We start from the raw sequence: 13,392 nt of genomic DNA, 5'->3' as shown, positions 1-13,392 counted from the left end.
CTCCCGCAGGACCAGGCTGCGCTCGAACGCCGCGCGCACTGCAGCCCCGTGCGCAGTCCTCACCGCGCGCCCGGTTCGGGGATGCGCTTCTTTCCTGCAGGATGGCGTGGGTTCTGCAGCCAGACTGGGGGTGGGGGGCGTTCAAATCCCGGCTCAGTGCACTCCTCCACTCCCCAGCTGGGTGGCTCTGCCAAGTCACATAACCTCTCTGTGCCCAGTTCCTTCATTAGGAAACAAAGAAAGCAGTATTTACATCATGGGGGTGAGGGATAGGAAGATGAAACGGGTTGATATTTGGAGAGGCTTGGAACAGTGCGTGGCGTGGAGCAAGCGTTATGTGCTGTTAGATAGCTACAAGGTGGGGCTGGTTATCATTTTATAGACAAGGAAGCTGAGCAAACAATGAAGGTTAAATTAGCACCAAGTTCGTCTGGGGCCAAAGCTCCAACCTCTCGCTCCTCAAGAATCGAGATCGTCTTAAACTTTGCCGAGACAGGGCATTGTCGCCAGTTCACCTAAAAGCAGAATCATGTCATTCACTACATGTAAACTAAAATAAAGGGGACACAAATCAACTTATTTACAAAACAGAGAGAGAGTCACAGACATAGAAAACAAACTTATGGTTACCGGGGGGAAAAGGGGGGGGGTAAGTTAGGAGTTCTGGATTTGCAGATACTAACTACTATATATAAAACAAACAGCAGGTTCCTACTGATAGCACAGGGAACTGTATTCAATAACTTGTAACAGCCTATTATGAAAAATAATATCTATGTATAACTGAATCACTATGCTGCACACCAGAAATTAACACAACGTTGTAAACTGACTATACTTCAATACAAATAAATAAATAAAAGAATGAAAAATTGTTTTTAAAAAATCAAGGGGTGCCCACATCCAGAGAGAATGTAGCCGGGATGGTATAGCAGAGGACTGATGAATGGACCATCATTTAAAACATTCTCTTAAGGATGGAAATCTTGCTTGTTCCCAATAATAAAGTTTTATGGACAGCAAGATAATTTTAAATGACAGCACATTTAAACCTCTGCTTACAGTAGCATAACCTGGCCCACTAGGAGACATACTCACATGTTTTCTATATAGCATCTGATAGTCCTGCTTCAAATTTGTTAAGAATGAAAACAACTTGAAATAAGCTACAAGGATACATTGTATAGCATGGAAAATATAGCCAACATTTTATAATAGCTCTAAATGGAGTATAACCTTTAAAATTGTGAACCACTATATTGTATACCTATAACTTATATAATATTGCATAGCAACCACACTTCAATAAAAAGTTAAAAATAACTTGGACTAGCACTCGAATATTTTAAAATGATTTTGGTAAATGTTACACTGTGTAACTAGACGATCCATTGTTAACCTTGTCCCCCACTCCATTTTCCTTTTCCTGTCCTCTTCTGTTCAAAGCCATTTTTCTTAAGAAAGTCCATGAATCTCCTCAGTGCCCTCCGACACCCCCTCCCCTTTCCCGGATGACCTGTTTCTAACACGAGGTGGGGGTTGGCAGGGGGGATCTGTGAGCAAGAGCATTTATTGTGGTGTCTGTGGGAAGGAACTGGAGAGGCAAGGCAAGCAGGCTTAGGATTGGTTGGTTTGACGAACTGCAGGGCTCTGGGGCACAGGGGTTGTCTCTGGCTATCTGACACCTGGCCCTGGGGTGATTCGGACAGGTGGATGGTGGCCCAGAGTGTGGGAGCCTGATGGAGAAGGTGACAGGGTGTGGGCGCTGGATAGGTTGGCTTGTGTTTCAAAACTGCATCCCTGGGCCGAGCCCACCTGAGGAGCGGGATGAGGAGGGAGGCAGAGGCCACGGCTCACCACGGCATCAGGTTGGGTTGTCCATCACAAGGTGGGTCAAGGTTATTGCCTTACGAACATCACTGCTATGAACAGTCTTATGTTCTGGTGTGTTGGCCTCTCATCCGCTCAGTCTCACTTCCTCTCAGCGTCTCTGTTTTCTCCAGCTGTTGCTGGGATAAGTGACTACTGGCGGTGCAACCGCAGCAGCTCACCACAGCTGTCCTATGTCCTTTCTGCCTCAGGGCCTCTGTGCCACCTGTGGTGTGGGACACTGGTAGGGTTCCACTGAGCAACGTGACCACCCAGGCACATGGAACATTAACACCCATCAGGACAACTTTTGACCCATGGGTACAGGAGCCAGTGGGATAAATACTCCCACTTCCAAATCACCAGTGGATACTTTTGAAAGCCATGCTACACATTTCCTCAGAGGGTACCCAACAGAACTGAGCCACACTGCTCACAGTGGTAACCAACTCAGTGACGCTCCCTGAGAGTGGCTTACCTTCCTCCGTGAGCCAGTCATTCTAGTCCCCCTACCTTTGTTCTGTAGGACCATGTCCCGAAGGGACTACCTACGTGCAAGTCCTCTTAGGCTCAGTTCCTGGGAAGAAGCTGAGCTCAAGGACAGGTGCACACACAAGGGCTCTCTAGAGTACATACCTTGTAGTGGAGTTGTGGGTTCTGGGGGGAAGAATGTTTCATTTAGTTACATCATGTCACACTGATTTCCAAAATGACTGTACCTTCAGATTGTATACATGTATGTTGTTTCAGCCACCCAGTCTACGACAGCTTGTTACGACAACTCAAGCCGACAGAAACATTGTCAAACTGTTTTCCAAAATCATTTTTTTAACCTCTTTATAGTGCTACTAGCAATATATGAGAACTACAAGGGGTCTCCAAATGGCTCCTCTTACACACGAGCTATTTCAAATTGGAGCTCAGTTACTTGGCTTAGTAACATTTTCCATAGATTTCAGATTGGTTTATTGTAAGCAGTCCTGAGCTGTCATGTATATGCAGTTCCAGAAAAGGACCCCTCCCCTACCCCAACTAGCAAATACTATCAGGTTTGGCTGCAGGAAATTGATCACTGATATATTTATAAGCAGATCTGACTAGGGACGGGGGAAAACAGATTTCAGATCCGCTGCTTAAGCATTACTTCTCATTAACAAATACTTCGTCAAGGACAACGAGAGGCACATAGTCAAAGGTAACAAAGCACTATTTAAAATTGGGGGCCTGGAAATGTCCAAAAGGAGCCTGAGATGTCTCCTTGAGTCAAAAAAAAAAAAAAAAAAAAAGTAGACAAGACCAATGGATCATGTCAAAAGAGCCAACTTGAAAGATCTTCCACTGGGAAAAGATAGAATTTAAGCATCAAAAAGCATAAAAATGATGGTAGTTAAAAAAAATCTAAACATACATTTACGGTACTTTTCGGCAACTGCACTCTTGGGCATTTATCCCAGAGAAATAAAAACACATGTCCTGCACAAAAACCTATATATGCACCATTGCTCATAGCAGCTTTATCTGTAATAGCCTCAACCTGGAAACAACCCAAATGTCCCTCAATATGTGAATGGTTAAATCAATGGTGGTGCAGCCATAGCATCAAATACTCCTCAGCACTAAAAAGAAACTATTAATAAATGCAGCAATTCGGGTGGATCTTCAGAGCATGCTGAGTGAAATACAGCTAGTCTCATAGGTCACATATGGTATGATTTCATTTGTATAACATTATCAAAGTGACAAAATTACAAAGATGGAAAACAGATCAGTGGTTGCTAAGGGTTAGTGATGGTGTATGTGTGTGTGTTTTGGTGTGAGTGGCTATCAAGCAGCGGCAGGAGGGAGATCTTTGTGGTGATAAACAGTTCTGTTCATCTTGACTATGGTGACGGTTACACAAATCCACATTTAATTCATTTCTTACGTAACATGAGATCAGTAAAATATTTTCTCATTTCCACTGATACCTGGTATCATGTTAAACGTGAATTGTTCCATTCCTTTTAAATACCATAATCAGTTACATAAAAATGGATTGCTTTACCAATGATCTATGCTTCATTTCAACATTTTTTAGGATTTTGCTACAAAGAGGGGAACACTGCATCAGCAGGATATCCTCATTTGTAGCAGCCATTGTTGGAGTCATAATTCTACCCCACTTTAAGAAAAGTGCAGGGGAGGGTATAGCTCAGCAGCAGAGTGCATCCCTAGCATGCATGAGGTTCTGGGTTCAATCCCCAGTGCCTCCATTAAAAAAATGAATACATAAGTAAACCTAATTACCTCCCCCTCCAAAAAAAAAAAAAAAAAAAAAGAAAAGAAAAATGTAATATAACCAAAAGAAGTTGGGATGCTTTAAAGGGCCAATGAGTAGGTCTAACAGTGCTATCAAATTATTGAGTTTTTTACCTCCCTGCATACAAAAGCCCAGGACCAGATGGCTTCACTGGGGAATTCTATCAAACATACAAAGAAGAACATACACCAATCTTTCTCAAACTCTTCCAGAAGACTGAAGAGGAGGGGGTACTCACAAACTCATTCTATGAAGCCACCATCACCCTGATACCAAAACCAGACAAAGACTCTACAAAAAACCAAATTTATAGGCCAATATCACTGATGAACACAGATGCAAAAGTCCTCAACAAAGTATTAGTAAACAGAATCCAAAAGCACATAAAAAAGATCATACACCATGATCAAGTTGGGTTCATCCCAAGGACAGAAGGATGGTTCTACATGCAAATCAGTCAATGTGATACACCACATCCACAAAAGAAAGGACAAAAACCATATGATCATCTCAACAGATGCAGAAAAAGCATTTGATATAATTCAACATCCATTTATGATAAAAATTCTTACCAAAGTGGGTATAAAAGTAACATATCTCAATATAATAAAAGCTATTTATGACAAACCCACAGCCAGCACAGTACTCAATGGTGAAAAGCTTAAAGCCTTCCCGCTGAAATCTGGAACAAGACAAGGATGCCCACTCTTACCACTTCTATTTAACATAGTATTGGAAGTCCTAGCCGCAGCAATGAGGCAAGAAAAAGAAATAAAAGGGTTCCAAATCGTAAGAGAAGAGGAAAACTGTCACTATAGGTGGATGACATGATACTATATACAGAAAACCCTAAAAGCTCCCTATGAAAACTCCGTATGATAAAAGAATTTGACAAGGAAGCAGGTTACAAGATTAACACACAGAAATCAGTAGTATTTCTTTACACTAACAATGAAATATCAGAAAAAGAAAGCAAAGAAACAATCTCTTTTAAAATTACATCCGGGGGGAGTGTATAGCTCAGTGGCAGAGCCCATGCTTAGCATGCGCTAGGTCCTGGGTTCAATCCCTAATACCTCCTTTAAAAATAAATAAGTAAACCTAATTACCTCCCTCCACTAAATAAATAAATAAATAAATAAATAAATAAATAAATAAATAAAAATAAAATTGCATATAACAAAATAAAACACTTAGGAATAAATCTGACTGAGGAGGTTAAAGACTTACAGGCAGAGAACTACCAAACACTGATTAAGGAAATTAAAGATGACTTAAAGAATGGAAAGATATCCTATGCTCTTGGATTGGAAGAATTAATATTGTTAAAATGGCCAGATTACCCAAAGCAATCTACAATGATGTATTACCTCACATGGGTCAGAATGACCATCATCAAAAAGTCTATAAATAATACATGCTGGAGAGGGTGTGGGGGAAAAGGAGCCCTCCTACACTGCTGGTGGGAATTTGGTTTGGTGCAGCCATTATGGAAAACAGTATGGACACTCCTCAAAAAATTAAAATTAGACTTACCACATGATTCAGCAACCCCAATCCTGGGCATATATCTGGAGGGAACTCTAACTCGAAAAGACACATGAACCCCAATGTTCATAGCAGCACTATTCACAATAGCCAAGACATGGAAGCAACCTAAATGCCCATCAACAGAGGTCTGGAAAAAGAAGCTGTGGTATATTTATACAATGGAATACTACTCAGCTATAAAAAAGAATAAAATAATGCCATTTGCAGCAACATGGATAGATCTGGAGATCGTCTTTCTAAGTGAAGTAAACCAGAAAGAGAAAGAAAAATACCATATGATATCACTCATACATGTAATCTAAAAAAAGAATAAAAGAAGACACTAGTGAACTTATCTACAAAAACAGAAACAGACTCACAGATGTAGTAAACAAACATATGGTTACCAAGGCGGAAAGGGGTGGGAATGGGGAAGGGATAAATTGGGAGTTTGAGATTTGCAAATACTAACTACTATATATAAAATAGATAAACAAGTTTCTCCTGTAGAGCACAGGGAACTCTATTCAGTATCTTGCAGTAACCTATAATGAAAAGAATATGAAAACGAATATATTTATGTATTCATATGACAGAGACATTATGCTGTACACCAGAAATCGACACATTGTAACTGAGTATACTTCAGTAAAAAACAAAACAAAAAAAGTGATTGAGTTGTTTTTCTCTGCCTCACTGCCTGAGTGGATCTTTCTACAAATTGCATTCTGATTGGGGCACTGCCAAGAGGAAGGCAACATGTCACCATCAGCCTTTGCTTGTACCAGTCTGCATTCTGCAAACTTTATCTTTCTCTGGAGAATGATCCATGAGTTTACCACCAACACAATTTCTCAAATTTCTCATAGAAGTACTGGGAACAACCCGAAGAAAAACAACAGAGGGAAAAATTATTCTCTGAATCAGTTTATGTATGATTCACCAAAACCAACTCCTTGAAACACATATAAGCATAAAATAGTGCTACATCTATTACGCACCTAAAATCTTCTTTCTCATCAATACAAAAGCTTCGGCACTTAATACATTTTTAAGAATAGAAAATCTGTTTCCTTGTGTCCTAGTGAAATAACTAATCTTACACATTAGCATCACTTTCCCTAAAATAAATATTTTCATGCACTAGGACACATCTGATATGTGGATCACAAATTTCTGTCCATCATTCAGGGTGATGAGGGTTTCCTGTCCCAGAGGAAGGCTGAGTTTGATGGTGCTTTCCGTGGCCTTATCTTCCAACAATATCTGGATGAGCTGCCGGGGGGGAAATAGTTATAAGGAAAAGACAAAAAGAGGAAGTTATACTATTCCCCATTTCAGGACCCACTGATTGAATTCTCCTCCCACACCTCGCCCCCACCCTGGGACCTACTCCAGGAGACTCTGAGTTCTCAGTGGAATGCCCAGCAGCTGGTGAGGACTTCGTGGAAGGAATCTCAGACCCAGGATGATGGGAGAAAGAGGGGGCCCAGGTAGTGGGAGCAGGGGGGCTCTTTTAGGAAAAGGAATGTGGGCCTGTAGTTGTTTGTGAGGGCTCAGAGCTAAACAGCACTGCCATTAAAGACACAGGAGGGTCGGTTCTGAAAGTCAGGAGGGAACCCATGAAACACCCCCAGGTCCTCGGGCTACAACGCTCATCACTTCGGCTGTCTTCCAGACAGACACCGAGCCCCGTGCTCTCAGCAGCTCTGAGCTGACAGAGTTGGCTCAAATTCCCACACAGACCCTTCCTCCACCACCCATCAAATGTACCCATAGCTTAGGGGGAAGGCCAATGAAACCTGTCATTGGTTAAATTAATGCTCGACTGGGTAGCAACAGACTTGGGAGATTCGCTGATGCTGCCTTACGAGCAAGCTCTCAGGTACCCAGTTGCCTGAGCAAGTCTTGCAGGAAAACATGCCTCCCTGCCCTTAGCTCCGAGGGTACTCGGAAGAGGGGCAGATCACTGGACGTGAGTACTTTCAAATGGATAGATATGTATTTTTCTATCTGACTTTTTAAATTACCCACCCCTTCCCCATAAGCTAACATATTTTGACAAAGATGTGCCCAAGATAACTTCGAACACAAGGTTAATAATGGAAGTACAGTTACCGCCTAATCTCTCTAAATTCAATAATAACCATCACCAACCAATGGAAAGATGTTTTTCTTCCCCTCTCATAGCAAAATGAAACAACACTGTCTTCAACTTTACCCTATAGCTGAAGTCACCTGTTTTAAAACATTTTTGCCAGGCTTTAATCCCTGAGCACACGACCTAAATTGAAAACTGTGTAGTAGGTTTTTAAGAAGAATACCGTTTATTTAATATCAGTAAAATTTCCCCCTTTATTCATAAACACATTTGGCATCTTACTATTTTGAGCTTTGCTAAGACAGAGAAGAGGGACAGATGGATGTGACAACTGGATGCGATGACCCCGGTGGTCATGGTAGGTGTAGGGCAGTGCTACACTGTTCAGAGGAGGAGGCTGCCCCAGGTGTGCAGCAGAATGGACGTTGATGCCTGGCAGGTGAATGCAGACAGGACACAGAGGACGGGCTTCTTTGCTGATGATGGGTGCAAACGCTGAATAATGAATGCCACGAAAATGAGGCGAGCGTAACTTTTTGGTGTTAGGTGGTTTAAGTCATTATAGCCAATTCAGCAGACGCACATGAGCAGAAGCAGGTTTAATTAATCTCGGATGCATATTCCCTTGGATTATCTGACATTCATCTGCTTGTACTGCTTTATTATGTAGTTTAATTAAATATGTAATGTCTTCTCTCTTGTTTCCGCCAATTAAATATAGGTCAAACCTCACCGTAATGAACTTCGGAATTGCTGGGGGATGGGGTAGAGAGTGTTCTGGAAAGGTTTTCAGACCAGGAGGTTTTTTTGGAGAAACAGTAATGATGACTAGGGTTAAGGTTACTTACTATGGTCTAAGAATTTTATAATAATTAACTTATTTAGACCTCATGGGAGCCCTATGGAATTAGATCTATTGATTCCCATTTTGTAGATGAAGGAACCGAGGAACAGATAAATTAAGCAACTTGCCCAAGGTTCTCAGCTCATAAGTGAAAGATGGAGAACTCGAACCCAGGAAGTTAGGTACCAGAACTGCCCACTTGCTTCCCCAAGTGATCAGACTGGAAGAATTTCAGTGCTTGTCACTCAGCTTGGCGGGAGTGGTGACCTGTCGCCCCGTGAGTCTAACCGTGCCAGGCAGGCCCTGGGAAGGCAAAGCACAGGCCATCCACACATTCCACACCTACAACGAGCCAGTGCCCCAGGGACCTGAGCTGCCAGTGAGCGACAGATACGCTGTTGTCATCACCCCCCGGGCAAAACCAGCTAAAGCAAAGGCGGATCTAGAATCCTGTATCCTTGTTTGGACGATGTGACCTCCCTGAGTTTCTTAACCACCTGATAGTTCTTAGCTCCCCGCAAACACTGTGCGCAAGCTGGGGCCCTGGCGTCTGTACCTTATTGCTGGTGGTGGTGTCCACCAGGAAGCCCGGGACCCTGACCACCACACTGTTCCCAGCCGGGTCACATCCGTCCTGGCTCCTGTGTCTCAGCGTCACCCGGGGGAGGTCCGCACCCAGGACTTCAGGCTCCTGAGCAGGTGAGCCATCTGGACGGTGGAAGGGCTCCTGGTCTGGTGGGACAGGAGGCTGGTCATCCGGTAGCATGTCCTTCAGATTTCCCATGTCCTTGTCCTCCTCTTCCTTTTCTAGGCACGACTGAATTATGTGAATCATGTATTCCAAAAGCAGCAAATGAAACAGGTGCCAGGAGCCTACATTTTAAAAAACAACCAGAAATGAATAATTCAATAGATTGGCAGGTGAGCAGACCCCCGTGAAACCAACATCTTTCCTGGGGCTTTTAAGTCCTGTGTGCTGGAGCTTCACGCCCACGGCTGATCCTGAGAGTCCTGGACAGGGTCCATCACCTGCCAGCATCCCACACACAGAGGACCCCAGCAAGGCGGCTACTGGACAGAAAGCACAGGGAGCCTATTGCATGGCCTGAGCCATGAAAGGGAACATAAAACCCAGCTAGTGTGGGATGGGAGGAGAGCAACCCGACAGAAAAAATGGGTGCCCTTCCCAGAGCTGGAGGACCTGTCCCTCCGCCTCCTGCAGCTGACACGAGGGAGAGGAAGGGAGGAGGCGGGAGGGATGTGTTGCAGCTGGCATGGCTGCATCTCCTGGTGGGAGGTGGGGAAGGGAAGCATCCTCTGACCTAGGCCTGCATGGGCTGTCATCAGGGAGTTTGGGGGCGGGAGTACAAGAGGGTGTATGGCTCAGCTGAGTGCTCCGAATCCCAAGGACTTTGGTTCCAGGAAAGAAAAGGGTAATAAATGTTCAGCTGAGAAACGGGGGTGGGAGTGGAGAGGGGCTCCGGCATATTACAACTGTTAAAAGATAATTTAATGAAGGTAAAACCACGACTCATACAGATATGAAATGAACGTGTATGAGAGATTTCGTGGAACTCAACTTGGGTACTAGTAAGCCATTGCAACTGATTCAAAAGAGGACTCAAAGTGCTAAACGTACAGTAAAGCATGCTGCTGACATTAATTTACAAGCAGATGCCAAACAGATCTGCCCCCAGGGCAGTCATCAACTGTACCCACCTGACACACGAGTCTGCGTTTCTGGGGGAGAATCATTTGCACTGTTACCCGTTTGGCACAATTTACAGAGCCGTACAACAGGGCAAAGACAAGGAGAGGTGGCAACAGCCTCCGAAGGGTGTTGAACCTTTCTGTCCATTTCAAAGATTTACACCACGTTCATTACTGACAGATCTTCGGTGAGAGGTGCTGTCTCTGGGAGACGGCATGACCTGGTCTGGAATAAGCCTAACCAAAACACAACACCTGGCTTGTTTAACTCTGTGACACCATGGTCCACATGAAGAGGGAAGACGCGTGGTGTGAACACTCTGACTTCACACGGAGGGCCAAGAAGGAAGAGGGGGAAGCACCAGCCACAGGGCTGGGTGTCGGTCTGTGGCTGCCCGGGAACTCTGCTCTGGAAGAGCGTGAGCATAAAGCAATCACTTTGATCTTCAGTTAAGGGGGAGCCTCATTACTAATGGGGGTGGGCTGCAAGGCTGCTTACAGCAGCAACCCCAAGGAGCTCCAGTGTTTGCAAAATGGTCTAGAGGAGGGCTTGTCTTCCCCTCCGCTTCCACGTCCCCACTGGGAGGGTGTCTGGCAGGGATTCCGCACCCTGACTGGCGTGTGAGCTCATGGGGTGGAGGCTCTGTCTCTCTTTCCAAGGCTGTCAGCCGAGTGCCCGGTGCCCAGTGCCCAGGAAGGTGCCTGGGACTTTGAAGGGTCATGCTAATATCTGCTGAAATGAGGGATCCCTTCCATGGGGCTGGAGGGTTCCGTGGTGAACTCCCCCTCCCACAGCTCTCCTACGTCTGCATCACAGATGTGACAGATGTGACCTGCCCTGAGACAGGAGGGAGGGGGCAGGGCACAACCATGAAAAGAATGACACAGCCACTGGGCACACGACATACACTGGCTAGAACCAACGAGGCCCAAGATGGCAGATTAGGCTTTAGGCAGACCCTGAGCCTCTTTGCATGCTCACTGTGTTGTATTAGGGGCTTAGTGACACTCCCGCGGGCTCGGTGACAGTTCCCAGGCTGAGCATAAAAGGCCAAAAAGTAGGTGCGGGCCCGATTCCTGTAAATCCCCGCCCCTTCCCCAAAACAGTTGGAATAGCTGAAATAATCCTCCCACCTCTCAGGCTACGAAATCACCCAGCCCATAAAAATTAACCTCCCCCGCACCTCAGGCCGCTCCCCCTCCCGAGACAGACGGAGCTCTGTCTATGGAATGTGTCTCTCTGAGCTGGCTTTCCCTTCACCACGGCTTGCTCTTGAATTCTTTCCTGTGTGAGAGAAGAACCCACTCCCCGGTAACAGCCCCTGCAGAGAAAGACCATCCACTGGACCAGAAAGTTTGCAAAACAGCCGCTGCTTGACTCCAACATCTGCCCACCCTGGGGCCTCTACCCGTTGTTACGCGGGGAAGTTAAATCCAGGTGCCCCAAAGAACTCATTTTTTTCCCCTCCATCTCACTCAGGAGATGGAGAAAAAGAAAGCGCTTGGAGCTTTTCTCAAAATGTCCTGAAGCAAACAATTCAAAACCCCAGAGAAAATGAATATATGTATATTCATGTATGATGGAAGAATTGTGCTGCACACCAGAAACTGACACCACATGGTAAATTGACTGTAAGCCCTGGAGGCTTCCTGTGAGTTGGACAATGGGAGGGGGAGTGGGGCGCGGTCCCGCTGTTTAAGGGACTGTCACGCTGCCGTTACGAAAAGATCATCGTGGTTTTGTCTGTGTTGTGTTTTAATAAAAAGGCAAAAAGATGAGGACTGGGTTCCCCACAGCAACATGGAAAACACTTCTGGTGGAAAACACCTGTAAAAGGTAGAATCCAAAATGCTGTGCATCCCCAGACTCACCGAAGCTGTCCCTGTGGCAGAGGGTCATGGCTTTGCTCACGGCCGTGAGGAGGAAATTCCATCTCAGCTGGAAAGTGGCAGCCAGTCTCATAAACTCCTCTCTGCTTCTGCTTGGCTATTACATTTTTTGGAAGAAATTTTTTAAATGTCAGGGTTTATGATAAAAACCCAGAAGAGCAGGCTCTCAAGTGCACACCTGGGTGGGGCCCAGACACTCTCCAGGGGCCGGGTGGGGAGAGGAATGAAGAGAGATGTGGGAGAGGAGGCTGGAGCCTGCTTCTGGTCCCTGTCATTCGTGGACAGGATTCCAGGCAGAACCCCTTGAAGTTGGCGGAGAGAAGGCAGGAGGTGGGAAAGCGACCTAATTCCTTTTTCAATAGCACACGATTTTTAAAAAGAGGTCACTTTTGAAGAGAGACAGAGGAGCCCTGCGGGGCGGCCTCGTTGAAGCCCCAGTGGTGGTTGCCGTTGGTGTCAGTGGCTAATTTACTGTTGCCACATCTGACACTGCGATACAGGGGTGCAGCACCCCCAGCCACGGGAGAGCACAAAGCTGGCCACTGTGAGTTAGCTGAGGCCCGGAAGGTCCACCTGGGTGTCCAGCGGGGCCAATGTCATCGGACGGCCTGAGTGGCACTAAACTGGGGACCAGGGAGATGCCTCCGCGTGCAGACTAAGAAACTCCCCAGCAGATTGACAGCAGCCTTGGGCCACGCGTCACATGCGTCACAAACCAACGGAGTCACACGAATTTCCCAGCACACATTGGCCTCTCTGGGGTCTCTTGCATGAAGACCACCTACGGGGTCAACCTCAAGTCTCCCAGGAAGAGCTGCAGACTGGCTAGAAACGAGGAAATGTCCTTTCTCTCTTTGTTTCTCCTCAGCCCCCAAAGGACACCCTGGGCTCCAGGTGGCTATGAACCCCCCTCGGTAGAAGCATCCTCCTCCACGACTTCAGACCACCTGGAGCGGGGCTCCCGGGAGGAACTCTCCTGGCGGTCAACACACACACACACACAGACACGGACACCTCCTAAAACCATCCAGAGAAGCAGCAGTGAGCGGTCTCTGCACAGACGTTTACACCATAAACGTTATCAAGCCCTCCTCCGCCTGCCATCAGGGTGGTACCACTAGTTCCTATGCTTGGAAATGATTCTTGGGC

General features: G+C 45.7%; 1 protein-coding gene across 8 annotated transcripts in view; it reads right to left on the bottom strand.

The window, feature by feature from the left end:
* Positions 1 to 29: 29 nt before the first annotated feature.
* The window catches only part of RFX8 (regulatory factor X8), a 54,895-nt gene continuing 41,532 nt past the window's right edge, over positions 30 to 13,392 (bottom strand). For 2 of the 8 annotated variants that reach the window (XM_045519656.2, XM_074354793.1), the window contains 3 exons: positions 12,226 to 12,340; positions 9,200 to 9,516; positions 30 to 221 (listed from right to left, as the gene is read on the bottom strand). In XM_045519656.2, the coding sequence (XP_045375612.2) occupies positions 60 to 221; positions 9,200 to 9,516; positions 12,226 to 12,340 (594 nt within the window). In that variant the 3' untranslated portion in view covers positions 30 to 59. The other 6 variants (XM_010959077.3, XM_010959079.3, XR_012503091.1 and 3 more) reach the window with 5 other exon arrangements.

Source organism: Camelus bactrianus, chromosome 28 (genome assembly GCF_048773025.1).
Source record: "Camelus bactrianus isolate YW-2024 breed Bactrian camel chromosome 28, ASM4877302v1, whole genome shotgun sequence".
NCBI classification, from domain to species: Eukaryota; Metazoa; Chordata; class Mammalia; order Artiodactyla; family Camelidae; genus Camelus; species Camelus bactrianus.
The sequence above is the reverse complement of the archived record's forward strand: the minus strand, read 5'-3'. Positions and strand labels throughout refer to the sequence as shown.